At 39.9% G+C, this 27894-nt stretch overlaps 1 protein-coding gene across 2 annotated transcripts; it reads right to left on the reverse strand.

Moving 5' to 3' along the window:
• Window positions 1-487: 487 nt before the first annotated feature.
• Window positions 488-27894, reverse strand: LOC5573382 (mucin-5AC). 2 transcript variants are annotated; one of them, XM_021857302.1, is made up of 6 exons: window positions 27457-27894; window positions 26313-27392; window positions 12410-12838; window positions 12031-12349; window positions 5032-5619; window positions 488-3146 (listed from the first exon to the last, which is right to left on the reverse strand). In XM_021857302.1, exons 2-6 carry the CDS (start codon window positions 27321-27323, stop codon window positions 1303-1305), a joined length of 4191 nt encoding a protein of 1396 aa, XP_021712994.1. In that variant the 5' UTR covers window positions 27324-27392; window positions 27457-27894; the 3' UTR covers window positions 488-1302. The 2 variants fall into 2 exon arrangements, with proteins under 2 accessions (XP_021712994.1, XP_021712995.1); XM_021857303.1 differs by lacking the exon at window positions 5032-5619 and having other exon boundaries at window positions 27457-27891.

The following is a 27894-nucleotide window of genomic DNA, read 5'->3' on the forward strand; positions in this document are numbered from 1 at the left end:
TCTCATTTCGCTTATGCGATCTTCCCTCTTCAAGGGATCCCACTCCTATTTCCTCCCATCTTTCCCTTCCCTTTCCTCACTTATCGGGTAGATGATGAAATAGGCTCAAATATGGCGATGGCACAAATCTCCCAACTGGAGGGGAACGTGCCTTTAAAGCCGGCCTTCTGATACCTGATGCTCATGCTCATGCTCGATAGCCCGTTAACGTCTCACAAGGCAACTATATTATCACAAAATTATAAAAGGCACAATGATATTAAAGTTCATTTGTTGTTTGGATATTGTCTACGGGCGGTTAGACTTCGCGGTTATAAAGCAAAGCCATGCTCAAGGTGTCTGGATTCGATTCCCGGTCGGTCCATGATCCTTTCGTCTGACTGTGGATGAATCTATGGAATTTAAATGAAAAAAAATCCTGACAAGAAGTCCTTCAGTTCAAAAGCGAAAAAGGAGTGTTCGGATAAATAAGTTTTTTTCCACGACGTATAGTTACTATCACAAGATTTTGCTAAATAAATAATGTGAATTCCCTTTATTGATTAAAAATGATTTTGTTTGCCGAATGATAGCCGCTTATGTCGTCGACATAAACATAACCTGCTAATAATACAATAGGTTGGTTCACACTCAGTTCCTTGAGACGTACAGCTCTAGGTCTGAACGTTGCTAACGAAGCTTCTCAGCGAGTCTTTCAACAGCACAATTAAACAACCAATAAGTTTCCGATGGAAAGTAGGTATAGGTATGAGTAGCAAGTCTTTTTCATTTTCTAGTTTTGCCCACAGTTTCCTCTTATTTTCACGTTGCCTAGTCTACAAGTTAAGTACAAATTACACAACTTCTAGTTGTAGATGGTTCATTTACTCTACAATAAGTACCTGCTCTATACACAATGCTTTTTGGTATTTCACAAACGTAAGATCTAAAAGATAAAAACGATGCAACAAATTGAGATACTTAAACAAATTAAATACGGATGATGCTTTACAGAACACGAAAAAAAAAAGCTAAAACTTTAGCCCAACGAGTTTGTTCCGTACTTTTTCAAAACTTTTCACTAGATTAGCATCTATTTCCTAAGTTGTGGGGTTTGGATATCCATGAGAGGTTGGACTGGATTGAAGCTATTTACATGATTACATCTCCCACGGGGACACCTGCGGCTACAGCTGAAGCTGGATGCTGCTGGAGTGAATCTGGTTCTGTCTTTTGACGCAGTGCGCGAAGTGTCGGTATACGTTTATTGGAACAACTACCACCTCCGGTAGTTTCACCGCTTCCGCCACCGTACAGCAACAATCATTTCTTGGTGAAATTGTTGCTCGATATTACGTTGTTGAGGAACGAGTGTGTGAAGGGTTTCACTCCAGTTCCCGGAGCACTGCCACTAGGGGTTGAGTTGGGAGTGATGAAAGACAGTTCCGGTAACTGTGAAATTCCTGGAATGTTATTCGCCTGTGGTGGCACGCTGCGTGCTCCACTAGGCAGCGTCATCGCTTGTGGCGTTTGGTACATATGGTTAGGATTGGTGGTGTTATAAGCAGGATATGCGTGAGCAGTAGAAAATGTTGGCACTTTTTGGTTTTGAGCAGCGATTGGGGTTGATGAGTTGCTATTAACGTTGGTTCGAGGGGCGTAATAATAGTTGTTGCTGTTCCATGAACTGAACTGAGGAGGAGGAAGCTGCGGTTGATTCCAAGAGTTAAAATTGGGCCCACTTATCCTACTAGCGCCGAAGGAGTTATTCTGGTAGTTGAAGTTGTTTTGACTAGAAGACAGATTCTGCGTTGCAGGTGTACTGTAGATGAAATCGGTCCACTCCTCTTGTTGGCTGTTGCTGTGAGCGTGACCTTTGGAATTTATTGGCGAAGATTTTTCGGTCGTAGGTTTGGAGTAGACAAAGTCAGTCCATTCGTCATCGTCTGCGGCACTTGCTGATGCAACAGGAGCATGCTTGGGGGTTGAATGATTCGAGCCACTGGGCCGAGAAACAACCTTTGGCTTTGGGAATGCAGCTTCAAACCTTGCCATTTCGTCAGGATCAATTCCTGGTTCCGGCCAGTTTATTTGAGTTACTCTGTTGGTATCGGTTGGCTGCAAAGGCTGTGCTTGCTGCGGCAAGAGAATCGAAGGACTTAACAATATTGGTGAACTGGTATTGGAACGGTTTTGCTCGCTAGATACGTTTGATAGAGGTTTATTCACAATTGGTTTTGTGGGCTCTGGCACCGATTCAGCTGCTTGAAAATCACTAAATTCGTCGTCTAATTGGTCCAGCTCTGCCGTCGGAGAAACACCGATCACCGGTTTGGAATAGCTGCTAAACTTCTTATGAACAAAATCGAAATCATCTTTTATTCGCCTTGTATCAGATGTATTCAAATCTTCATTGTTTGCTTTGCCAACTGATTGAAACTCGTGGAAGTCATCAAACGCTTCATTACCACCGTTTTTCGACAAACTCTTCTCTAAACTATATTCCACATCGTGATACTCTCGCACTGCAATGCTGTTGTCGAATGTACCACCAAGACGTGAATCTCCACCAATCTCACCATACACTTCTGTTCGATCGGTCGAATCCCTAGAAACTGGATTCACACACTTACTCGGCGTGTAGATATGTGTTTCTGGTAATTTTATCGTTCGAACTACACTACCACTGGATGTAACCGATGTCGCGGCCACCGGCGCTAAGATAGAAGAAGCTTCCGCTGGTGAAGAAAGTCCTAACGCAAACGAAGACGGCACTACGCCATGAGATGATACGGACACTGAGGGGCTGGTGGCTACAGGAATTGACTTTGATTGCTGGTACTGATTGCTGCTACTACTACTGCTACCGACAAACTCGAACTCGGTCTCGTTATCTTCGTTGCGGGTTTCCTCGTTGTCACCACTCGGAACGCTGTATTCGAGCGACGAGGAGCCAAGAGTTTTTGTCGTTTTCGTTGATGAGTTCGACGGTTCTTCTATAGCGAGAGAACTAGGCTCTAGAGTCGATTGCGCAGCGATTGTTGCTACTACTTCATCTGCAGTAGACGTGCCTGAGTTTTCTGCGACTTCCGTATCCAAAACTTCGCCCTCTGACCCATTCTTGTTGGACTGGAGTGCACCGCCTTCCTGGAGGATCTCTTGTACGCCTGCGATATTTTTTTTGTGTGATATTTGGGATGGAAACAAATAACATGATCAATTTATGTCGCTTTCAAAGGTATACCCGTACGCCATGAACACTTAGAAGCTAGTTAACTGAAATGTGCACATTTAGAAGGCGAAAGCATTGTAGCAAGAAGCTTTACAGTGTGGAATATCATGCATTATTCTAAAGAAATATCCCTACTCTTACTCTAGTTACTTCAAACAAATGCTATGAGATGTATTTAATTTTATTTTTTATTTAAAACCATTCCCCAACAAGAAATTCGTCCATTATTCGTCATGTGCTACTAGGTACAAAAAATAAGCGATCTTCATTCTAAATAATGCCTACAAAGTGTTATCCCGGATCATCTTCCGTCGTCTGTCTCCTCTCCGTATTCATGGCTTTGGCTTCGTGGATGGCCGATTTAAAACGGACCAGATCTTTACTGTTTCCGTACTTCAAAACTGACTTGGTAGCAACGCAGCACAGACCGATGAAAGATTTCAAGGAAGATAGTGTCGACCACGTTGTGATTTGTAAAATCATGGACGAGAGCAACTTTTTCGAGGAGCTCACAAGACTGATAAGACCAACGATGGAAGGAGTGCAAAATGATGTGAAGACTTCATGCGAAGGTTCCAGTTCGTTTGAATCCCTCCATGGACTACGACGAGGTGGTGGACATTCGTGTCTATTATTCAATATTGTGTTAGAAGGTGTTATGCGCAGAGCAAAATTCAACATACATGGAACGATTTTCAACAGATTTAGTCAAATCGTTTGCTTCGCGGAAAATTTGAAAAAAGGGACAAACTTATACACAGTTTGTAACGCAAGGCAGCAAAAATCGGACTACTAAGCAGTCTAAGCAGCGGAGGATGAAACACGATCACGCCAGCTCTATGGCATATCAGTATTTTTAGAGGGTGGCCAAATTGGAAGGATACGATGTGCAGTACATGTTGCAAGAATGCCGGACAGAAACCCTGCAAAGATGGTGTTCGATTCGGATCCAGTTAGTACGAAAAACACAGCGAGCTGAGTATGCGGACCAAATGCACAGCGATTAGGCGAGCGTGGAGCAAAACTGATGGAAGATGTGACCACGAACCGTGCATGAAATAGTTGGTTCAATGTGATCTGTTCAAATGTAAACTAAATAAATGAAATTAACCTCAATTCCTAAAAAAAGGTAAATCTCTGAAGGAATGCTGAAAGATTTTACTAATTGGAAGAATTTCTGATAGTACTTCTTGAGTATTTCCTGCCGAAATCTCATGAATAATTCTAAAAAGTACTCACACTAACTGTTTGAATTCTGAAAGTAATTCATAAACGTATCCTTACAGTAACTCTTAGTAGACCATCTCACAATTTTTAGGAAAACCAACAGACAAATTTGCCGAAGATTGGGGTACTTTAAATCAAATTGTGGTTAGTTGTTTTTTACCTGGAAATACCTAGGCTGTTTTTTACTCGGAAATGAACTCATTTAGAAATGGTCTGTCGAAAATAAAAACAAATACCACTAATTGGAAAAATATGGATTATCTACAACATTGTTTTAAACACCGTACCGTATGATATCAATTACATTGTATGATTGTTTAATTAAAAATACACTATTTTACTACTGATATCATATATAAATACAGAAATGATTGAACAAATGAAATTCAACTGCTTGAAATCCAATTCCGAACCCAACATCATTTAATATTCTCAATACAATCCCAAAAATAAAATAAACGGCATGCAAACCTAACCGGAAGTAACAAAAGCCATGCAACGCAGAAAAAAAAACGCTTTGAAAATTATCAATCACTATGACAAAGCCGAAAAGAAAAGGGTTATTGTGCGATAGCCACACGGTATAAACTTACTAAGATCCAAATAATCATCAAACGTTTGCAGAGTAACGGAAGCGGAACCGACGGCGGCAGCCGCATGGCCATCACAATTCATCGGAGTGCCGTTAGGGGCACATATTGTTGTCGTTATGTTCGTTAGTAGCGGTGTGTTGATTGTTGATGATGGTTGTATTGATGTGGATGGTAAATGTGTTGGTGAAAGAGACGCAATACAACAGGCAACAGCAGCAATAGTAGTAGTAGTAGTAGTAGTCATAGTTGTTGTGACGTTCGTAAAACAATGAGAAGTAACGTTGTGTCCAGCGTTACATTCCAGGGCCGGAGATAGTGGTTTGAGGGATAATGGCGGGTTGTTGGAGCAAAACAAGTTCAATTCGTCCAACAATGATCCACCGCCAGTTGTTCGGTTAGTTGAACCACATGTGATGTTAGCCATTGTTGTAATTGTAGTTGTAGATGTTGTCGTTATTGTCGAAGGTAATGATGGCGTAACGTTGGCGTCACATGAGGAGGAGGAGGAATCAATATTTATTTTATCTTTTAGATTAGCCATCACCTCTAGCTGTTCTAGGTCCAATAATAATGTGTGTGCGTGTGATGCTGGGATATTTTTATAGTATTTTATACTCGTTTTAATTAAAATTATTCAAACAGATTATAGAGAAGATATGTGGATTAAAGAAATGGATGAAGAATAATGATTAAAGAAACATGATTTTATTCAATAAACATACTCGACTGGATTATTTTTCTTAACTTATCACAAACCCAACTAGCGAACAAAGCAATTAGCGTGTGTCACTCAAATTTTGTACACAGGGGGTCTAAAGGAACGATGAATTAGGTAACTATTTGAAGCCGTGGATCTTTGACATGATTATTTCGATTCTCTAGTGGGATTTGCAACTATAACGGATTAGTAAACCGAGAGTGAAAGTTTAATATCCAATAAAAAGTTACTGATAGCGCATGCATCGAGCTGTACTGTAGACACCTGTAGTAGAGAGTTTTTCTTTTCTGAAGATTAAGGAATAGGCACAGGCCGTTAATAAGGCCACTGTCGACAGTAAACCTTTGGCTCGATTATCTATCGCAAGCAAATCGACTGCTCTTAGAAGGAGAGGCACGTCCCAATCAACTCAAAAATATACATTTATGGCAGTTTTCTATGATCAAGCTTGTGGTAGGTATTGCATTAAATTGCTTAGATCGGTGTTTCCCTAACTTTTTAGATTATCACCTCTTTGTGGTTTCCCCGTAGGTGTAAAAACCAAACAATCCACTTCAACAAAACCATAATATTTGTTCTATGATATCTTATCAAATACTTGTAAAACATAGTTTCATAACTATTTTTAGTGAATTCTTGTATATGCTTTTCGATATGAACCGTATAAGTGAGAAACGTCGAACGGAGAAATAAGCTAAAAATATCGATATGTTATTATGCACTTTTATTACCATATCAAATATGTTTACGATGTTTTAAAAGTACGTCGTCAATAGCACGCGTTTTCAGAATTTGTTTAAAATTTGCATCACTAATATAAAGTTTTTTTAAAAACTCGTAATTTCAGTAATATTTGACAAGTCGGAAACATTGTTGTGTGTCCAGTTTACCAAAATAAAACACTTGTTTCCATTTGATTTATACCTTCTCAAAGCTTTGAAAGGCACCAGTTTATATAAAATATCACTGGCTGTTACGGTATGTAACAACTCTTGCAGAAATATGAATTTTCATTTGAAGAACATTGCTCACTCAAACGGAGTTGGAATCATAAGCTCTCAATTTAGCATAAGCATTAGCATTAGCATTAAGCAATTCGCACGAATTCGTAGGTGGTACAGTCCTAAACCGTTGTATAAGGGTTAGAGTGATGCAAATTTTGAAATGTTGGCTCCTCTATGCTTAAACCATTTATATTATGGTAAAAAGCATCCTCCCAAAGTTTGAAATGATTCGGAAGAAATTTGACTGTGCACAAGCCATTTGAAGTTTATATGGAGATTACTATAGAAAACGCCAACTTTTTGTGTCCAGGCCTCTATCTCTTCGACATAATATTTTATGGAAAAGTGAATAACCTCTGCTCATGTGAAATCCTTTCAGCTGCAACTTTGCTGAACACCACATATCGATAGGACTTAAGAATATATTGCTATTCTCAATCATGAACTGCGTTTGCATTTTACATGCTTAAGGCTGGTTTGCTACTGACAAGAAAAGGAATCGCCTATCTCGATTAGAGTTTTCAATTTTCCCGGGAATTCACTTCCCGGGAAACGGGAAATAAAATGGTCATTTCCCGGGAATTCCCGGGATCCCGGGAAATTCTTAAAAATGTGAGAAATAAGCTAATTTAATGTTTTTTCTAATTATTTATATTTCATATTTTAGACCATTGCATTTGTACGGTTATTTCTCTCCTGTGTGAGTAATTTATTTTTGTTTTTCAAAAAAATCTGTTGGCTTAGTTTTTTTAGGCTTGAAAAAAGTTTATAAAATTAAGCAAAAGTTCATGTGGAGGTCATTCTAGACAAATCGTAGGAAGTCCAATTAATAGAGTAAGGTGGGGCAAAAGTTCGACCTTAGTGGTATAATCAAAGTTTCCAGGAAAACAATAGCAGTTAAAACAAAACAAATACCATGCAGTGAACCTTCAACATATTGGCTATAATTTTGCTGAACAAACTTGTGTCAAAATATTTACCCATTTTTATTTATAACTGTTTCAAAATTGATTGTCTTATTCGAACTTTTGCCCCACCGGTGGGGCAAGAGTTCGAATCTAGTGTGGGGCAAAAGTTCGCTGGCTAAAACACAAAATATCGATCCTTTTATGACAGGCATACTTTACACCAGCCGTAAACTGAGGTTGACGAAAAATACACACTAAATTTTCATCGAAAAATTGCCCAAAACCGGGTTAATTGTAATATACTCAAAAATAGCAGTTTTTCGCAAAACTAAGTGGAAATGTAAAATTTTGGTAACTGTTTTCACACGATCAGACAAATTTAACTAAATTTGAAGACAATGTGTATATTTTAGGCAATTTGCAAATTTTTCCGTGATTTTATACATGGGTCGAACTTTTGCCCCGCTGGTTCGAACTTTTGCCCCACTATGAGCCAAAATTTTTTTTCAAGCATTTATGCAAAAACTAATACACCTCAAAGCAACCCTATGATAGGCCTAGAAACGCCCTTACATAAAATATTGAAAAAGATTTTATCTTCAATTGGTTCCATGCAACGAAAGTTTGACCAAAAATTACAATATTGACGTCGAAAAACAACAAAGAGCCATAACTTTTCCAAATCTCAATCGATTTTTATGATATTTGGATTGAAAGTCCCTCACTTGAATAGCATTCAAACCACCATGACATTTATAAGATTTGTTATGAATTGAGCTAGAAATCTTAAAAAGAAACTCTTACCCCACTCGAACTTTTGCCCCACTTTACTCTATTTGCCAACATTTAAGGTGAAGATTAAGTGAAGCCAAACCTCAAATTTTCAAGAGCACAAATCTGGAGAACCAAACATCCGTTTATGCTGAAAACTTAATCGATTGGTAACTAACTGACGGTGATCAATCGTTTGAATTTTTTATAGTAAATGAAAACCCGAATTTATTACTATACCCTTTAATTCCACTATAGTTTGTATCCTTTGACAGATACGCATATTTCGACCTCAACTGTAAGGCCGTCCTTAGTGTCGTGTACTATTACTGTACTACATTTAGTACACGACACTGAGGACGGCCTTACAGTTGAGGTAGAAATGGTCTAATCCACCGGTGTACTAAATTTACTCGGTCTGAGAATTGTGACACTTGAGCGGGGCACGCTCCCGTATGATCCCCACGTGAGCTGGACCCGCTCTAGTGCCAAAATTCTATGACCGAGTCAGTTTAGTACACCAGTGGATAAGACCTATGGTCTGTCAAAGGATACAAACACTAATGGAATTAAATGGTATAGTACTGAATTCGGTTTTTTATTTACTTAAAGGTATTGCACTAAATAGCTCGAAGATTTATTATCATGAGTTTTGTGCTCGAAAACTTGAAGTATGACTTCGATGCATCTTCATTTCAAAAATGCTTTCAAACAATAGAATGAAAACCAACTAAATTGAAAACATTAAAACTGAAAACCATGAATGAACAATAGCCCTGCTAAATCATGAAATAGATCTCTTGAAAGGGGCCTTCCTTAGACGAGTGGTTAGAGTCCTCGGCTACAAAGCAAAGCCATGCTGAAAATGTCTTTTCGTAATAGAAATTTTCTTGACTTCCCTGGGCATAAAGTATCATCGTACCTGCCACACGATATACGAATGCGAAAATGGCAACTTTGGCAAAGAAAGCTCTCAGTTAATAACTGTGGAAGTGCCCATAAGAACAATAATCCGAGTAGCAGGCTCTGTCCCAGTGAGGACGTTATGCCAAGAAGAAGATCTCTTGAAAATTCCTTTATATTGTATTGCATATGAAGTTTCTTGAAAAAAAAAATCGTCAAAAATATATGCATTTTTCAAAAAGTGTTTGATTGCGGAAAACAGCCAATGAACATCAAAATGATTTGAAAAGTAATTTGTACGATGGTTTATATTTGAATGTAGATGGTCAAGTCTTTATTAAAATAAAGCTTCCTGGGAAATGCGGATATCTCGGGAAATACGGGAGTCCCGGGAAACTGAAAATCATTTCCCGGGAAACGGGAATCCCGGGAAATCTCATTTTCCGGGAAATGTTCCCGGGATTGAAAACTCTAATCTCGATGCGTGGAAAATTTCTTCCAAGAAATGGTCAAGAAAATCTAATTTTTCTGATCGCAGTACGCTGTTGAGAAGAAATGTCACTTCAAAGGGGGCTCTCTGTAGGAAATTTCTTGACCCATTCAGTCAAGGAATTTCTTTACTTTTCTTGAGCGAAACAGCATACTTAGCTCTAACCAACTGCTCGGCAGGCAACCGTGGTGCTCCTGGCGGGTAGAATAGATCAAAGTAATCCAGGCTACTATGTTCTACAGCAAAACAGCACTGTTGCTCTGAAAGTAATTGAATGATCATCTCAGCATGATTAAGACTTTGTTATCACTAATAACAAATTATCCTTACGTCCCATCAAAATGTGGTCGTCGTCTTTTTCATAAATTATTATTACGAGCAGTTAGAGGACTGAACAAAAAAGGTTCGTCTTTTCCATAGAAACTACAAATGGCCTGTGCACAACCAAATTTCTTCCAAATCACTTCAAATTTTGGGAGAATGTGTGTAATGTGTTCGACTTCAATATTAGTAAATTAATTTATAAGAATAGGATTAAGTGAATTTTAACAGTCTGTGCGACTTCCAAGTTGAAGATGAAGCAAATGAATAAATAAATAAATAAAGAATGATTTTCATCATAATTGACACCGTTTAAGCATAGGGGAGTAAAAACTTTAAAATTTGCATCAGTCTAATGAAGGTTGCCTCCTTCCCGTCCGTTACCAAAGTCAAAGATTTGGGACTAATCCTTAACTCGTAGACAAGATTGACGCATCCCCCAACAGTTAAGAGCTGTCCTGGCCACGTCCTTGTGAATGCTGAGTAATGGGGAGGAATGATTAATTGAACACCTACTTAAGAAAGATGCAGAGAACTCTACGACCTCTCATAGGTGGTACGGGATATAGTGGAATGCTAATGGGATGGGAAAGGCCATAGGATACGTTTCATGAATAATATTTTGGCATTGGTTCATATTGGAACAAACTCATTGGATTCTGCATTTGAAACCTCTCTGCGATTCAACGTCCAATCGACCGTCCAAATAAAATTTCTACATTCAGGGTGGTGTAAACGATCCTGATGGCTTTGGTCACCGTAGCAAAACACTGTACGCGTGAATGGAAAAATTAATGCGGAAAAATAACAAAACCGCATGCTTGGGCTTCCGAATTCCACTGCCCAGCAAAACGCGAAAACCAAACACTCACTCCGGCGGAGACAAAAAAAAACAAAACCCCATGCTTGGGCTTCCGAATTGCATGGAGTCATAAGCTCTCAATTTCATCAAAAAATAACAAAGGCTACCTGTACAGTTGCTGAATTACAAGGAATGAAAATTGTATGTTTTCTTTCAAAACAAGAAGTTTGAAATTCCTCAGAATAAAATCACCCCTATGTATACGTTGGAATGCTCTTTCGATCGAAAACCGTTATGCATTCCCGTTTACGCCTGCAAAATCAAATGGGCCGTATAATCGAACGAATAAGATTCGATCGAAAGTTGGATCCGCCGTAAACAAGAATGAGGGTGAATGTATTTGGAGCAAGGCACAAACAGTTTGTACTAAACATTTATTTTAAAATAGATTCCTATAAGATTGTTAGTTCGAAAGCATTAATGTTGAACTAATGTGAACTACATTTGTGTGTGTGTACATTTCAATAAATTACATTTTAATAATATTAAATTCTTTAGTCGTGGAGGTAATTTATGCATTTATGTTAACTATTTCCCATTAGAGGTGTCCAAAGTAGCTTTTTGTAGTCTTATTCAAGAAACTTGAATATAAAACAACAGATACCTATTATTATTATTATTATCTTTATTATCGAGACTTTCAGCCTGTGGCTGGTTCGTCTCCAACAGATACCTATGTTTAGAGATGTAACTCGAACCTACTCGACATACAGCAGCACCAGCAAATTAAACTAGTACAATACCCAACCTAATCTCAACAGAAATGTATGTAGTTCTAGACAGAAGATTTACTCAATGATTCCGACTGTCGAATTGATAGAATCAACTGTTTTCAGTGACTTAAAGTCGAAATTCTGAGGAATATGACACGACAATACATGCGGTTGTCACATGTGAGGTGTCTACAGTACTAGTTCTTGCTGCAGCGCTTTTTGAAAATTACACAAAAAACTTTTCCGAAAACCAATGTGATGAATGGTTAGTACAGGGAGCCCACAGACCAGAATGGAATCGACAATTACCTTCAAGGGGATTGACTAATCCCGAGCTGTGCCAGTCGAATTGCGCCGCCGGAACGTTGCCCGGCAGAACTAGAGGTGCGGCCAACGGAGATTGCAGCGGATCGAGACCGAACGCAACATGGTTTTGGCTATGGGAGGGATGCTGTCTGTTGCTTGGAACGTCTTGTTTTCCTCCCGTACTACTCGAACTCGTCGTTACCGTACTGCTACTGCTGCTATTGGCGGAACTACTCGATACCGGTTTCATCGGTTCCAATGGACTAAAGCTAAGATTCGCCGCAAATCGTGGCATAGAACTGTTCCATTTTGGCCCGAAAAGCTGTAAATGTACGTAGTTTGATATTGATGTATCCAGATTATGCAGATGTAGGGTACTCACAATGTTTCTCGAATCGATCCCTAGGGCGCGGATGAGCGATTTGTTACTCTCGGAATTTGAATACTGATAGCTGAGTGCTAGCGTTGCGTCCATATCGTTCAGCTCGTTGTGGACCTTGTTGCGCTGTAATAAATTTGTCCACTGAACCTGACCGGTGTCATCTTCATTGTCTTCGGTGGCGCAGGATGGAAACATCCCACTTATAATAGCCAAGATGCTTTCCGGTTTGAACAAAGTCGATCGTGAAGTTGGTGCCACAGGTGCAACAGCTGCAACAACTGGTGCCGTCACTTCCGTCTGCTTGAAGTCACTGAAATCACCAAAATCGTCGTCGTCGTCGCCGTCGTCTACGGATGCAACTTGTGATGTCTGATTCGTGTCCGTTGATTTTGTGGCGGACGCAGATTCGGCGGGAAACGTGGCGAATTCCTGAAAGTAAAGTCATAATAATGTTTTTGAGTAACAACGACTATACCTAGATGTGAAAACACAAATCGAATATATTCGGCAAAGTTGAAACATCTGGCTTTAGATGGCAACACTGTTCAAAAAATCGTTTTTGCTCCACACCGCTCATTAGATTCTAGATCAAATTCTGAATGTCCTCCCAAAATTTGAGCTCATTTGGATGAAAACTGAGACTGCACAAGCCCTTTGAAGTTTATATAGGAATTTCTATGGGAAAAGCAAGCAATTCATTCAATCGGTCATAGTGTTTGCCCATGTGCTCTTGGGGATTAGAACTATGTTGATACTGTAAGATACAATAATCAGTTACAACTTTGCCGAAGACCGTTTTTAAATCAGACGCCCCAGTAATTAGTTATTAATTTTTGAATGAGTTGTAAAACTTAGACTATAATTATTGGGCTGTTCTGCAGGCATCACTGGGTATATGCAGTAAAACATAGTAGCCATGATTTGTGCGTGCTATCTTTCACGCCAGGTGCAGCAATGTTGCCTGTTCAGAAGTTAAATGAGCACTGCTGAAGAATTTGTGACTGGATATAAATCAATAACTAATTTCTGAGGCGTTCGATTTAAAAACGGTCTTCGGCAAAGTTGTAGCTGATAAATGTATCTCTCAGTATCAACGTAGCTCTAATCCCCAAGAGCACATGGGCAAACACTATGACCGATTGAATGAATTGGTTGCTTTTCCCATAGTAATTCCCATATAAACTTCAAAGGGCTTGTGCAGTCTCAGTTTTGGGGCGATCCATTAATTACGTAAGACAATTTTAGCGGTTTTTAGACCCCCCCCTCCCCCCATAGTAAGATTTTTTGTATGAAAATTAAAAATAATTTGTATGACGCGTAAGAAATCTCTAACCCCCCCTCCCCCCATAAACCCTTACCTAATTAATGGACGACCCCTTTCATCCAAATGACCTCAATGTGGGAGGACACTCAGAATTTGATCTAGAATCGAATGAGCGGTGTGGAGCAAAAACGATTTTCTGAACCACTCTACTACTGATACTGTGACGATTTGTGTACAGGACACGACGACGATCGATTGCGACTTCAAGAGGGACGACATCGCAGTTGCTTGGGCATTACGGAACGGCCTTTCCGGGCAATCCCTGAGGCATTGAAGACTGGAACTAATTCACTCAGCGTTATCTTTAGTTCTCGTTGAATTGGAATCTGAGGTAACTAATCGTACGTTACGGTGAACGAAATCGATATATGTCCAGCCGAAGCAGACAATTCTGAATACTACATCTCCGTTTTCTCTCGATTTTGGATTCCTACGAAACTGCGAGTGGAGCATCCTGGCTAACAGCCAACTTTACTGCTAGTTCCATTGTGTGAAGCAAGCAACCATGTCGAAACCCATCACAAACAATGCCGATTCCGTGAAGTCGTTGAAGGAGCTTATATTATCTTTTATTAAGCAATATTTGCGAGTTTGTAAGGAATTTTAGGATGATACATCCGCTTCTCAAATTAACGTATGTGTCGAAAAGTTGGATTCGATATGTGTACAGATTAGCGAAAATATTTGGGATATCGAAGCACACGAGGAGTTCGAGGAGCAAGAGAGTTTTCAGAAGGATCAATTAGAGATGAAAAATTGTTACAACGATGCGAAATCGTTTCTAGCGGAGAGAACTCAAGCACAGACAAATAGACGTAACACTTAGAACAAATTTCTTCAAAATCCATCGCCCAGTCTACACTATCATCATCTGGTGAGCATGTTGAACGAAAAGGTGTTTCGTGCAACAAGACCGGTAGATGGCGGTAGTGTGAAACGTCAAACGCTAAGAAAAACGATGCGCGCGCCTCTGGTTGTGAGATTTATAACATAGCGAATTTTAAATGATCGTTAAATGAGTGGTCGATGGAAATTTCGTCAGTGTTACGTCTGTTTGTCTGTGGCTCAAGTGTTGCAGAGCAATTCCATTCAGAACTAATCAATTCGGTCCGAAGATTCTGTAGGAGTAAAATAACCACTCAGGCGCCCCTTGTTCCGAAAATAAAGAAGTAAACCTTTCTTTATATTACTTGATCATTCGTGCTGATTGAGCTGTAAAGAAAAATATTGTTTCAATAAAAGTTGTTCCTTTCCTCTTAAAGCTCGCGTCTCGAGTTTCTCTTGCTTTTCTGGTCGATTTGTCCTTTTTCGTATAATCCGCGGTACGCTGCGAGGTGCTCTGCCCACAGATTCCACTCTACATGGCGTGATGGACCACGTTCGAATGCCTCAAATCAAACTTCAATGTTTTGATGGTAATATCGATGACTGGTTGAGTTTCAGGGATCTTTACACTTCCTTTATCCACGAGAAGCCCGATTTACCGGATGTTGAGAAGTTCCACCATCTCAAAGGGTGCTTAGCAGGCGAAGCGAAGACACTGATCGATCCGCTAAAGATCACCAGAGACAATTATCAAGTTGCTTGAAAGACGTTGCTAAAACGCTACAACAACAACTTGCTACGCTTAGCAAGAAATCGATCACGGAACTCCATAAGTTGGTTGATGGTTTCGACCGTGTGGTTCGAACACTCGACCAGATTATCCAGCCAGCATACAAGGATATGTTGCTAGTGGAAGTCCTTAGTTCTCGTCTCGATCCCACCATACGACGAGGGTTGAAAGAACATTCGTCTACGGAACAGCAGGAAAACTTTAAGGACTTGCTGGAATTTCTACAGCGGAGAATAGACCATTTCCGTGAAAAAAATTTATTGGCTTATATACTTTCTGTTAATTTACTGAACAAACTTTCCTAAGGAACCGATATGTTTTGGAGCCTTTAACTATTAGAAAACAATGAAAATCTTGCGGCACGTTAGTTCACCCCTCGGTCCCCTACAATTTGTTTCACCTCGAAAAAATGCAGACCCCCTTTTCTCCTACACGGAGAAAATGAAGTACTCAAAAGTGAGTTCATTCCACTCAATTCCGGGGGTTCGTGCGTTAACCTAATTTTGAGTTGATGGGGTAGAAGTTGTTTTCATTTGCAGCCATGCGAAAAAATACCTACTGGCTAAGTTCTTTCCACTCAACCGGCAGATCAAATAACTCAACTTCCAGTACTATGCCACTTACTCAAATTTGAGGTAACGCACAAAGGTTCGGTTTTTGGGTTGTTTGGCTCTTCGCTCTCTGACAACAATAGAAAGAGCGAATGAAATAGGGAGAGAAAAATAACTCAAAAGTAAGTTAAAAAATACTCAAATATGGGTTTTCCATTTTCTCCGTGTATGGTTTTGCCACCACGTTGTGGTGAATTTAAGATCAGCTGGCATGACCAGATGATTTTTGTTTATGTTTTCATTCATCATAAAAGGCTCTGCTGGTTTCGCTCCCTCACTCCTTCACGGTTCTCGAAATCTCCGTAATCACCGCGGAAACCACCTTCACCACTTCGGCCGGTTATGACCGCACCCGGCGAACACTACACGGTTCTGTAACGCAAGGATTGTATTCGACAGATGCCTGATATATCTGTTTTGTGCCGACGAGGATTGAATAAGCCGGAAGATTCCCGCCTAGAGGCAGCAACAGCCGCTCAAAATTTCCTTGCGTGGCTGTTGCTGCCTCAAGGCGGAAATCTTCCGGATCAACATCCAACAGATTGATTTAGGCATTTGCCTGCATGAATAGTAAAAATAGCCTCTAATAGAACTAGCGGTACCGGAACTGTTAGGTGGATGAGAGATTTGTTGTTAGGGGATGGTTTTAAATTTTGAATCTGTGGAGGAAATTTTCCTAAAGGAAGACCTGAATCGGGTTGGGGTTGAAACTGTGATTCAGAACGGGTTGCGCAAGTTCCATCCTGGTTCAAAAACTTTTGTTTGAGTTATTTCATGTTAGTTTCGTTAGCACTCCTGTTTGGGGCGCCCTGACCTGGATCTCGGTCATTTTGAGCGCGCACCTGATTTGACGTTTCCAAATGTGAACAAGCATCCCAATGCAGGGGTGGAATCGAAAAACTGTTGCAAAATCACCACGCTGATAGCCATAGGGTTGAACAAACTGTGCCGCATCTCGAATTGTTTTTCAAAATGTGGTGAGTATCCATATTTTCAAAAATTTGTAAGAAAAACAGGAGTGCATATAAACAAAGTCTGAAAGCGTTGATATTCATTAAAAATTAATGTCTTTCGAAGAAAAATACAAAAACTGGGGGTTAGATCTGACGGAAATGGTCTATTCAAATTCTCGAGGCTCTACCGGCGAAGGTGGCGAAGGGTCGATCAAGTCCTGCAGCCGAAACCATTTCCAGCGGTCTGATCATCGTAAGTTTCGCAAATTCGTGTCGGTGCGAGTTGGAGAAATCCTAACATTGAGCGAGCCACAAGAATGGAGATGGGTGCAATCTAAATCTAACGTTTCCGTCGAGGCAACTAAGTGAAATGATGGACCGAATCTTGATTCTCACAGTCCCTGGTTCAACGGACCCAAATTTCTTCTTCTCGAGGAAGCGTCATAGCCAGAACAACGAGTCATGAGTACGACACTGGAAGAAATCCGGCGAGTTCAGATTCACCGGAAACATGAACCGGCGATAGAGTATTTCCGTTTTAACAAGTGGACTAAATTACAACGCACAACAGCCTATGTTGTTCGTTTCATAGATAGCTTGCGTCGACGTAATGTTGGCCAAAACCTGCAACGAGAAATTCTCACCCAAGAAGAGTTGGCACGAGCTGAAGTTCTCCTTTGGAAGATGGCGCAAATGGAGGCGTTTCCGGAGGAACAAATCGTGCTGACGAAAACGATGGGTCCCCCAAATGTAAAGCATGCTAATGTTTCCAAATCTAGCTCAATATACAAAACCTGGCCGTACATGGATGCATAAGGAATCAAGAGAATGCGAGGACGCATTGGAGCGGCATATTACCTGCCATTTCAGGCAAGGTATCCAGTAATTCTTCCAAGACAATATTGGATTACAACTTTGATTGTTGACTGGTTTCATCACCGCTATCGCCATGCTAACCGTGAGACCGTGATCAACGAGTTGCGTCAACGTTTTGAAGTTGCAAAGTTGAGATCTCTTGTGCAGAGTGTCGAAGAACTGTGTATGGTGTCGGATTAACAAGGCCTTTCCAATACCCCCGGTAATGGCCCCTCTTCCCGAGGAAAGACTAGAACCATTTGTGCGCCTTTTAATTTACGTCGGCGTGGACTATTTTGGACCATTATACGTAAAAGTAGGACGATCTCAAGCAAAACGATGGGTTGCACTATTCACCTGCCTATCGATCCGAGCAGTTCATATGGAAATTGTGTATAGTCTGTCTACAGAGTCATGCGTTATGGCTATCAGAAGATTTGTATCACGCCGAGGCTCACCGGTACCTGTTTCCAAGGTGCCAGCAAGCAGCTGAAGGAAGAAGTTAATGCCAGAATTGAAGCAATCGCGGACACCTTCACAGATGTCGAAACTAAGTGGAAATTTATCCCACCAGCCGCCTCACATATGGGTGGCATATGGGAACGTTTAGTCCGGTCGGTGAAAACAGCGCTACGAACAGCATTGGAACATCCTCGAAAGCCTAACGACGAAACGCTGGGGACAATTATTCAAGAGGCAGAAGCACTGGTAAACTCCAGACCACTCACATACATCCCGTTAGAATCGGCAAACCAAGAGTCGTTGACACCAAACCATTTCCTTCTGGGTAGTTCAAGTGGAAATAAGATAGAACCAGCTGTCGTAACAGAACACGTTACACTCCGTAGCAGTTGGAAGATGTCGCAATACATAGTAGGAGAGTTCTGGAAGAGGTTGCAGGGTGGCCACCAAATATCCATTTTGAAATTCCCGCTTTTTTCCCGGTTTTCCCGGTATAATTTCCAAAATTTTCCCGGTTTTTAATTGAGGGGCCCAAACGCAAAAGGGAGACATTTTGAATGTTTTTTGAATTGAATATACTAAAAAATTCTACAGTTTTCAAGCTTTAAAACGGCATTTTTAGGTGATTTTCCGTCCAAAGGGAAAAATAATATAATTCATAGAAAATCGTCTTGTTTTTTTAAAGTCATTTTCTCTGAAATAGGTGTCAGTCACATACATCGCTTTCTTTTATCCACCTATGGCCTAGGAAACCTAGGTTTTTTCAATTCGACAGGGGTTTATTTTAAAAGCTACTCAGCCTATATTTATCAACAATATGCCTCTTTTTATGAGTATTACTACTCTAATTAAAATGATTTTAATTCTTAAAAATTCGACTACTTTTTCCTCATAAAAATGAAGAGCTCGTTAAAGCAAACAAGTCGTTATTATTCGTTCAGGGTGGCCACCAAATTTCCATTTTCAAATTTCCGCTGTTCCAGGTACAATTATCAAACTTTTCCCGGTTTTTAATTGTGCTCATATAGCGCATCATAATTCTTTTGACACACTTCGGAAGAGGAGATTTTTGAAAGCTTCTTATTCTTCTTGACATTACGCTCCCACTGGGGCAGACCCTGCTTCTCAGCTTTGTGTTCTTATAAATTCTTTCATTTTGTGACCATTTTGCACATTCGCTCATCCTGGTTTTACAAGTTAATGAGATTTTCATTACGAAAAGATCCTGGACCAACAGGGTATCAAACACAGACATCTTCAGAATGGCTTAGCTTATTCACTGACTTTACCACTAGGCTAAGGAAGTCCTTAACTGCTATTTATCAGCAATATGCTTTTCAAGTGCATCTTACTGAGTTTCAGATATTATGGTCGACAAAAACTCCAGATGTCAAAATAAATCATCGAGATGCTTAAGTTATTTTTCTTCATAATTGAAAGTATTTCAATCACTAATCTTTCATTTTTTGTCATTTAAATGAAGTGTTCTAAAGCAAATGAATTTAAGGTAAAAATGAAAAATCAAAATAAAACTAAGCCACACATGTAGAAGCATCTACCTTGCCTATTCAATTTTTAATCGATTAGTTAACTAATGACAGATTAGAATAAAATATTATTTCCATGAAAATCCGGATTTATTGTGGTATGAATATTTAGAAATTAAATATTTTTTTCAATCCAATATGTTTGAGTGCAAAAACTTTCGGTAAGATGCTATTGAACTTTGATTTAAAATTCTGAGTCAAAAATGTTAGAGAAATGTTCAAACAAAAGCACTGTCAGTGAGAGGAAAAAAAATCGAATAATTCGAAACATTGCTAACCATTGAGGGAAGTGAAAGATTTTATAGAAGTATAGTGTAGCATTAAACATTAGTTTTTAATACATTTCAATAAAACATATTTGTCCAAAATCATAAAAGCTTCATTTTTGGTGACTTGTAGATTTAGAGTTTGAAAATGTTCATTCAAAATAATTTTCCCGGTGACCATCTCGAATTCCCGGTTTTTCCCGTCTTTTTCCCGGTGGAATCAAATTCCCGTCTTTTTCCCGCTTTTCCCGTTTTTCCCGGTTCGGTGGCCACCCTGAGGTTGGTAAAGGAGTACTTACCGGCAATAACTCGGAGGTGCAAGTGGTTTAAGGAGACCAAAGACCTAGCAGAAGGAGATTTGGTTCTCGTTGTAAACGGGACAGAAAGAGCTAAATGGGTAAGAGGACGAATCGAGAAAACATTTGCCGGTTGCCACGGACGAGTTCGCCAAGCTCTAGTGCGTACAGCAAACAGAGTTTTGCGGCGACCTGCTGTTAGACTAGCCGTGTTGGACGTCGAAGAAAGACGTGGACCTAAGGAACTTCAGGAAGATCCAGGAAATCACCTAGGTTCACGGGCGGGGGTAAATGCCGACAACACCCCTCGGTGCAGCGACGCCGTTACCAATGACGATCGCTTTCCAACAGGTCGTTCTTGAACGATCTATCAGCGTCCCCTATCGCTGACCGTAGAAACGTCAAGGATGAAGAAACACGAAAGTCATCTATCTAACCATATTTCCATTGTGTATAACTCAGAGCAAAACTGTTATTGAACTTACGATAAATCTTTACGCTGCAGTCTATTGAATTTAACAGAAACGTTATTGTATTTCAAGGCAATCTTCATGTTTTCCAATTGAATTTATTATTGTAAGTAATCTATGAACTTCTTCAAATTAATTAGATATGTTGCTTAACGAATGCTCTCTAAATTCCCAGCCCTTATAACATTATAGTAGTGCTTACGATACGATTCATTCATACTCCATAGTCTGTACACTAAAACTGTGAGTACTTTAGTAGTAAGCATTGAGAAATTAATTTTCTAGCTTGAAGCTAACAACAACAAATAGTGTGTTTGCTGTCCAGATTTGGTGATACTTACCCCCACCCCTACAACCTCAAGTCCAAGCAACAGGCGCTTAACTTGGTAGGTCTTTGTACTATAGAGTCCAAGCGATCACTTAAGCATCATGGGGTAATGATCGATGACAAGCTAAGCTTCGCCACGTTGAATATGCCTATAAAAGGGCATCTACGGCTATAGCGACGCTATCGAAATGATGTTCAACAGCTTTGCAGTAATTGCCAACAAACGCAAGCTCCTGCCAGGCGTGGCGCTAAGATATGGAGCGCCAATCTGGTCAAAAGCGACTAGAAAGGGCAGAAACCTAAAGCGGTTGGAAAGCACGTATAGGATCATGTGCTTGAGAGCAGCAAGAGCATACCGAACGGTTTCTAAAGAGGCCGTGTTCAAAAGAGGTTCCAGAGGAGTCCGCAACGCATGTAAAAATGATAAATTTAGTATTAGCCGATGGACCCATCGGCTAATACTAAATTTATCAAATTGGTATGAAAGAAACCATGGGGAAGTGAACTTCCGACGCAGTTTCTGTCAGGACATGGTTGCTATAGGCAGTACCTGCATAGGTTCGGGCACTCAGAATCTCCTGCGTGTTCGATTGGCCCCGTTTCATTGTTTTAGGAGATCGCATGTTCGCTACATGCGGAGGGGACGCGTCCCCCACAATATAATAGGGAGAATGTGTGCGGATGCCGAGTGCTGGAATGCAGTAACTACGGCTGTCACTCACATGATGTTAGAATTGCAGCGCGATTGGCGCGCCGACCAAGAGTTGGCTGCAGAGGATTAGTCCTGCCGAGGCTTGTCCACTGTAACATTGTTTAAGTCGGCTAGAACAATTAATTTGTCAAGGCTCTTTCTGCTACATGTGTTGAGTGCTATACTGCCCATAATCGCATAACAGTCCCATGTCGACTTTTGACCGATTTGCGTTTTTTGCATAAATCAACTTAATATCGTCAGAAGATCGATAAAAACTGCTAAAAAAGTAGCCTTTGTTCCTAACTTGTACAAAAACAAACCCCATTTGTGTTGTCCCATCTTGAAAATATTCGGATAACAGTCACATCAAAGTCCGTATAGTGATCGGGCTCAGAATGGGTACCACTTCTAGTACTACATTCGGACTCTCGATACTACTAGTTATTCACTGATGTGTAGTGAAGTAAAGGGAAATCAATTATACAGTGAAACCTCCATGAGTCGATGTTCTATGTCTTAATATCGACTCATGGAACCATACTTAAACAAAATTTCATGGTAACTATGATGATTCGCTCAAACAGCTTTCCAAAGCATTTCTGTTCCATGACTCGATATTTCCATGAGTCTATGATTCCTTCAGATATCGACTCATGGAGGTTTGACTGTATTTAATACACGCTTGCTTACGACATTAGAAATGTCATGTATTCACGTTGTTTCGAAAATATTTTTAAATTAGTGGATATCACACATGTTTCAACTAGGGTAATTCGCTAATTGTTGAACGCTACCCAAATGTTGAACGATCTGTACAAACCATGTTAAAACAGGAAATTGAACCATTTTCAAACAGTTTCAATAAATTATACAGATTATTTTGTAAGTTTGCTGTACTATTGGAAACAATAAATTCAATTAGCACATCAATTTCTGAAACGAAATATTTATTGAACATTTTTATCGGTAGGTGGAACGAAAATTTCAATTCTCTTGAAAAATAACTTAAGCTGGGGCTGCTATGAAATAAGCTGTGTGGTAAAACATACTACGAATATTGGGTTAAGCACCTATTCACGATATCAGTAAAAGTCTACTTTAGTTATTTTATAAACATCCGTACAATTTACTCGTATCTATTAATTACATAAAATCATTTTCAATTGCACTTTCGTTTCACGTACATTTTCCATTTGTTGAACACTAGCATAACATGAAAGGCTTGGTTTCATCAACAGTATTGCCAGATTTTTTATTTTCGTACCAAACACCAATATTGAAATGGAATATTGCATTACACAATATAGTATTGTTTTTTGCTTTAAATATCTGTTGAATGATTATTATAAAAAATCCTATAATGGTGTATGTTGCAATAATGAAAAAAGCGATTCAGAAAAGTATAATTAATTGCATCCCATTCCTATAGCCATTCTGATTCTTTTTTTTTCGAATTTCACTATCTTCACTATGGCATCAATGCCATCACCGTTTGTTTGTTTACACCATGATTGAAATTACGCATCGGCAGCCGATTTATCCGGAGAATAACCTCAATCTCGCGATTGATGCTGTAATGTCGAAAATAATGTACATTAGGAGAAGCCGCTAAAGTCTATGGAGTGTCGTAGGGGACGATTCACTTCCGTTTCAGCCCAGAGTGGTCAGGGAAAGTGCTTCGCGGACCTAACCCTGGCCTCACAACCGACGAGGAGCGCGAACTTGCAAGTTGAATGAATGCGGGAGTAAAACGGTCAACATTTAGCGACAATCGTTCAACATTAGGATAAGATGGGTTATGTATGTGTTCAACAATTGGGTATAGAACTATCTTTCTAAATATATATTTTTTCAATTAAAAATGGACATCACCGTGCTAAAAATGTTACAGAAATAATGCTAAACAATCGTCTACGGTGTTGAATGCTTTTTTAGCAACCTTTCTATCAAAATCTCCAAGAAAATCAAATAACAAAAAAACGTCTATCTTAACCGTTCAACATTTGGCGATTTACCCTACGATGCATTACAAATTTTCGCTTTTCTATTAATCTTCTTTTATGTCCGTATACGGTAACCATTTGGGTGGTAAGGGGGGAATAAAAACAAATGAGCAACAAATAATAAAATAAAATAAAGTTAATTCTGCATTTTTCATTTAAATTTTGTAATGATTCTTTGCTGGTGCTCAGGAATATCGAACTAAAACTTATTTTTGCGTTTTTCGATAACTGGTAAAATTGACTTAAGGAGTACTTGCTTGTAAGTGTGCAAAATAAAAACTTTTCAATGCGAAAGCAAGATTTCCATATAAAAACAATCAGCAACCACATCGTCTTCTTCATCTGCTTATTGGGAAAATACAGAAAGACTTTGGCTTGGCACATCCCACGAGCCACTGTATTTTAGATCTGCGGTCAAGGCTTACAGAAGTTGCCTGAAAAATTTGTTTCGTCATTCTGGATCTCCCATATAACATAGCTAGGTTGTTCTGGAACATCTCGAATCATTTCCATCGGATTCCATTTCCGCATTATCCAAAACATGATCATCTGGGTCTCTCATGACTGGGACTCATGACTGTAAGCGCATTCCACATCATAACGTGTGTTTTGAGAAATCATTCAATACGATGTTTTTTTTTTATCTGGTGATTCATCCATGGACATACAGTATACTATCCGTAACTCGCTATTCCGTATCTCGATATCGAGTTATAGAATGTGTAGTAAATGTGGGTTTTCATGGTCCCTTTAACCAAAGTTACCCTGATTTGTGTTCTTTAACACGATATTTCCCTAACTCGATAGTCGCCTTAATATCGAGTTACGGAGAATTGACTGCACTATAATAACTACAGTCGACTCTCCATAACTCGATGTTCAAGGGACCATCGACTTATAGAATTATCGAGTTATAGAACATACCGATACCAAAAATTCTAAAATCAAAGGTTCAAATTTCTATATTTACAATACTTTTATGATCACTTATGTAAGCAAACAATACTATTTTGTTGATAGCATTTTGAAAAAAATATCTTTGGGAACTTATTTCAAAATGCTCGAAAAATCCATTCTTTTACTAAAAAAATATTTTTTTTTTATTTTTATGTTTTTCAACTTTTATTGCATCTTGCAAGTCCTTTATTAACTGCCAAACCAGAAATAGTCCATGTTTCCCTGTATAAAAAAGCGTTTTTAGATGGATATCGAGATATGGAGGGAAATTTTCCTCCCACGTGACATCGACTAGTGGATATATCGAGTTATAGAAATATCGACTTATGGAGAGCATGATGTATGGGAATTTGAAGGGGCCGCAAAATCCATCGAGTTATAGAATATATCGAGTTATAGAACATCGAGTTGTGGAGAGTCGACTGTAAATTTATACAACCAAAGAACATAAATAGCAAATGACACAACCAGTGCATTAATAACAATGAGTGTTTTAGTAGCTGTCGAACGAGCCGATGAACATGATGGGACTGGTATGCAATTACATTGGTATATTATATTGTATATAATCGCATAACAGTCTCGCTACGATTTTTGTGCATTTTAAGGCAAATTTTCAACTTGAATTAAAAAGAAATTTATTAGGTTTGTTCGTGTACTCAACAAACAGTGATATGTAGCAATTTAACACATTTTAGGCCAAATAAAGACTCAAAATGGAGCGAAATTGTTTCCACAATTCAATCGTCTTTTTCTCAGTTTGTCGTTTTCCAACATGGGACTGTTGTGCAAAGAGGGGCAGTATATGCAATGGCCCCTCGCCGTAATAAACCGTAACCATAAGGAGGTTCCGTGCAAAGAAAGCTCTCAGTTAATAACTGTGGAAGTATCATGGGGACATAATATCAGGAATATTTTGTGGCAAATCTTCCTAATTTTTCAGATAATCCCCCAGAATTGTGTGTACCTTTTATTCCAGATTTTGAAAGAACTCAGACTAGAATTCAATGATATAATAATAATTTGACCTATCAAATAGTTAATCAATAACTGGGTCTTGACACAAAACAGAGCCGGGGGCGGAAAGCTATAAATCCTTTCAATCAATAGCCGTATTGTGCATTTGGGTTTATTCTTCGAGTGGCGTGAGGTGAGAATTTTCGGTCTCGTATAGCGAGGTGGCAATCCTCGACTCGAGTTAAGTGACTCGCTGTGCAAATAAAATGTAGAGTCACTTCACTCGAGTCGAGTATTGTCACCTCGCTATACAAAACCGACAAATATTCTCACCTCACGCCACTCGTAGAATAAACGCAATTGATTTAAATACAAAAACGAACGATAATAAAAACGGTAATAAAAAACAAGGTTGAAGTGTAGAGGACCCGATCCACTTCTAGGAACTTTTGATTTACTTCAGCACGAGAAAAAAAGCTAATAATCTAACATATGACCATAATACGGGTTGCATTGAAGTGCTACGTATTGCTAAGCTTCAGACAATTCGCAATGAAAAACCTACCTGAAAATCATCGAAATCGTCTCCTTCGAAGCCTTCTTCCTCCCTCGCTTCAGCTTCCGGCAATTCTTGCTCTTCTTTGGCGGCGACAGCCGTGTCTTTCGGCGCACTCCCGGAAGGGTCGTCGTAGGTAGCCGTCGCCGCCGGGAATGATGCTGGGAATGAATCAAATTTGCTAAAATCGGCATCGAACGTGGCAAAGTCGGCTTTGCTCTGCGAGACAAAGTTACTGTCCGCCGATGGGGTCGATTCGAGGTGTGCGAAGTCATCGTCGAAGGATACATCGTTTGCCGTGGGAACTTCCAGTACTGCGGACCGTTCGTTGGAGGCGGTGGTAAAGTCGGTGAAATCGTTCTCCGTGTTGTCATCGAAACGATTGCCAGAATCTTCGACTGCGATGGGAGTGATGGCAGGATCAGGCACCGGCTCTGGGTTGGATTCTTCCGGTTCCAGCTCTTGTGGGGAGGAATCTCGCTCGCTTATTTCGTTTTCTGATAGCTGAACTGGTGTTGCGGATTTGGAAACCTCGGTGTCCAGATGGAGCGACGGCAGGCTAATGTTGTCCTCGGTTCCTACAATGCCCGACTCCTCCTGACCTTGCGGTGGGTGAAAAGCGAAATCCTGGAATTCATCATCACTCGGAACTTCATTCTCGGAAAAATTGTTCTGAGACAATATTAAAGACGGTGGACTTTCATTTCTCGCGAGCTCTGATTCCACAGATGTCACCTTTTCCAGCACAGCTTGTGGAATTGAATCCGGAATGACTTTCCCTTTGATGGGAGTTCCCTCCACTGAAGGTGACTTCCTGACTCTTCTTACGGGAGAATCAAAATCCGGTAATGGAGGTGGAACAGGTGTTGGCAAATCTTCGCTCCCTTCGGTAGCTGGTACCGTATTGAAGTCATCAAAATCGTCCTCCGGATCGGGCAAATCCACTTCATCCTCCTCCTCATCGTCGAAATCCATCGGAGGCGGAGAGTGACAAACCAGTGGAGGAATTTGACTAGACATATTGCTGTGACCTTGAAACTTCTCCCGTTAATTCACCTAAATATGATGAATCAGAGATACATTCAGGGCCTAAAACGCAAAAATCACTAATTGAACAACCAAAAAACATTGAGCTATCAACAAAGAGACTCACCTTCCGGAAATTAGTTCCCAACACCTCGAATCATATGACGTTTCCAACAAATTTTCCAGATTCTCTTTTTCTTGCTGCCAACCCACCAACAAATCGATCGATGACGGAACTTTTCCAGAAGAAGCAGCAACACTTTTTCTTCCCGTTCAAAACTCCACAAAAGCCAACTTCCGTCCGAATCGGAAGTTTGTACTCGCTAATCGCACTTATTAACACCTATTGCCACCAGCCAGGGCAGAAATTCCGTTCTTTTCCCTTTGTTTCTGCGTTGCGAAGGGGGATTCAATTAAAAGTTCCGTTCCAGGTAAATTCGCTCACTGCGATTGATACCAGGGAAAATATTTTCTGCTCACTCTGGGCGACGACTGCTCAGCACTGCACTAGACGAGCAACACACCTGTATTTTTCGACTCTTTCTCTCTCATTGACCTGACTGGG

This window comes from Aedes aegypti, chromosome 1 (assembly GCF_002204515.2).
Source record: "Aedes aegypti strain LVP_AGWG chromosome 1, AaegL5.0 Primary Assembly, whole genome shotgun sequence".
NCBI lineage: Eukaryota > Metazoa > Arthropoda > Insecta > Diptera > Culicidae > Aedes > Aedes aegypti.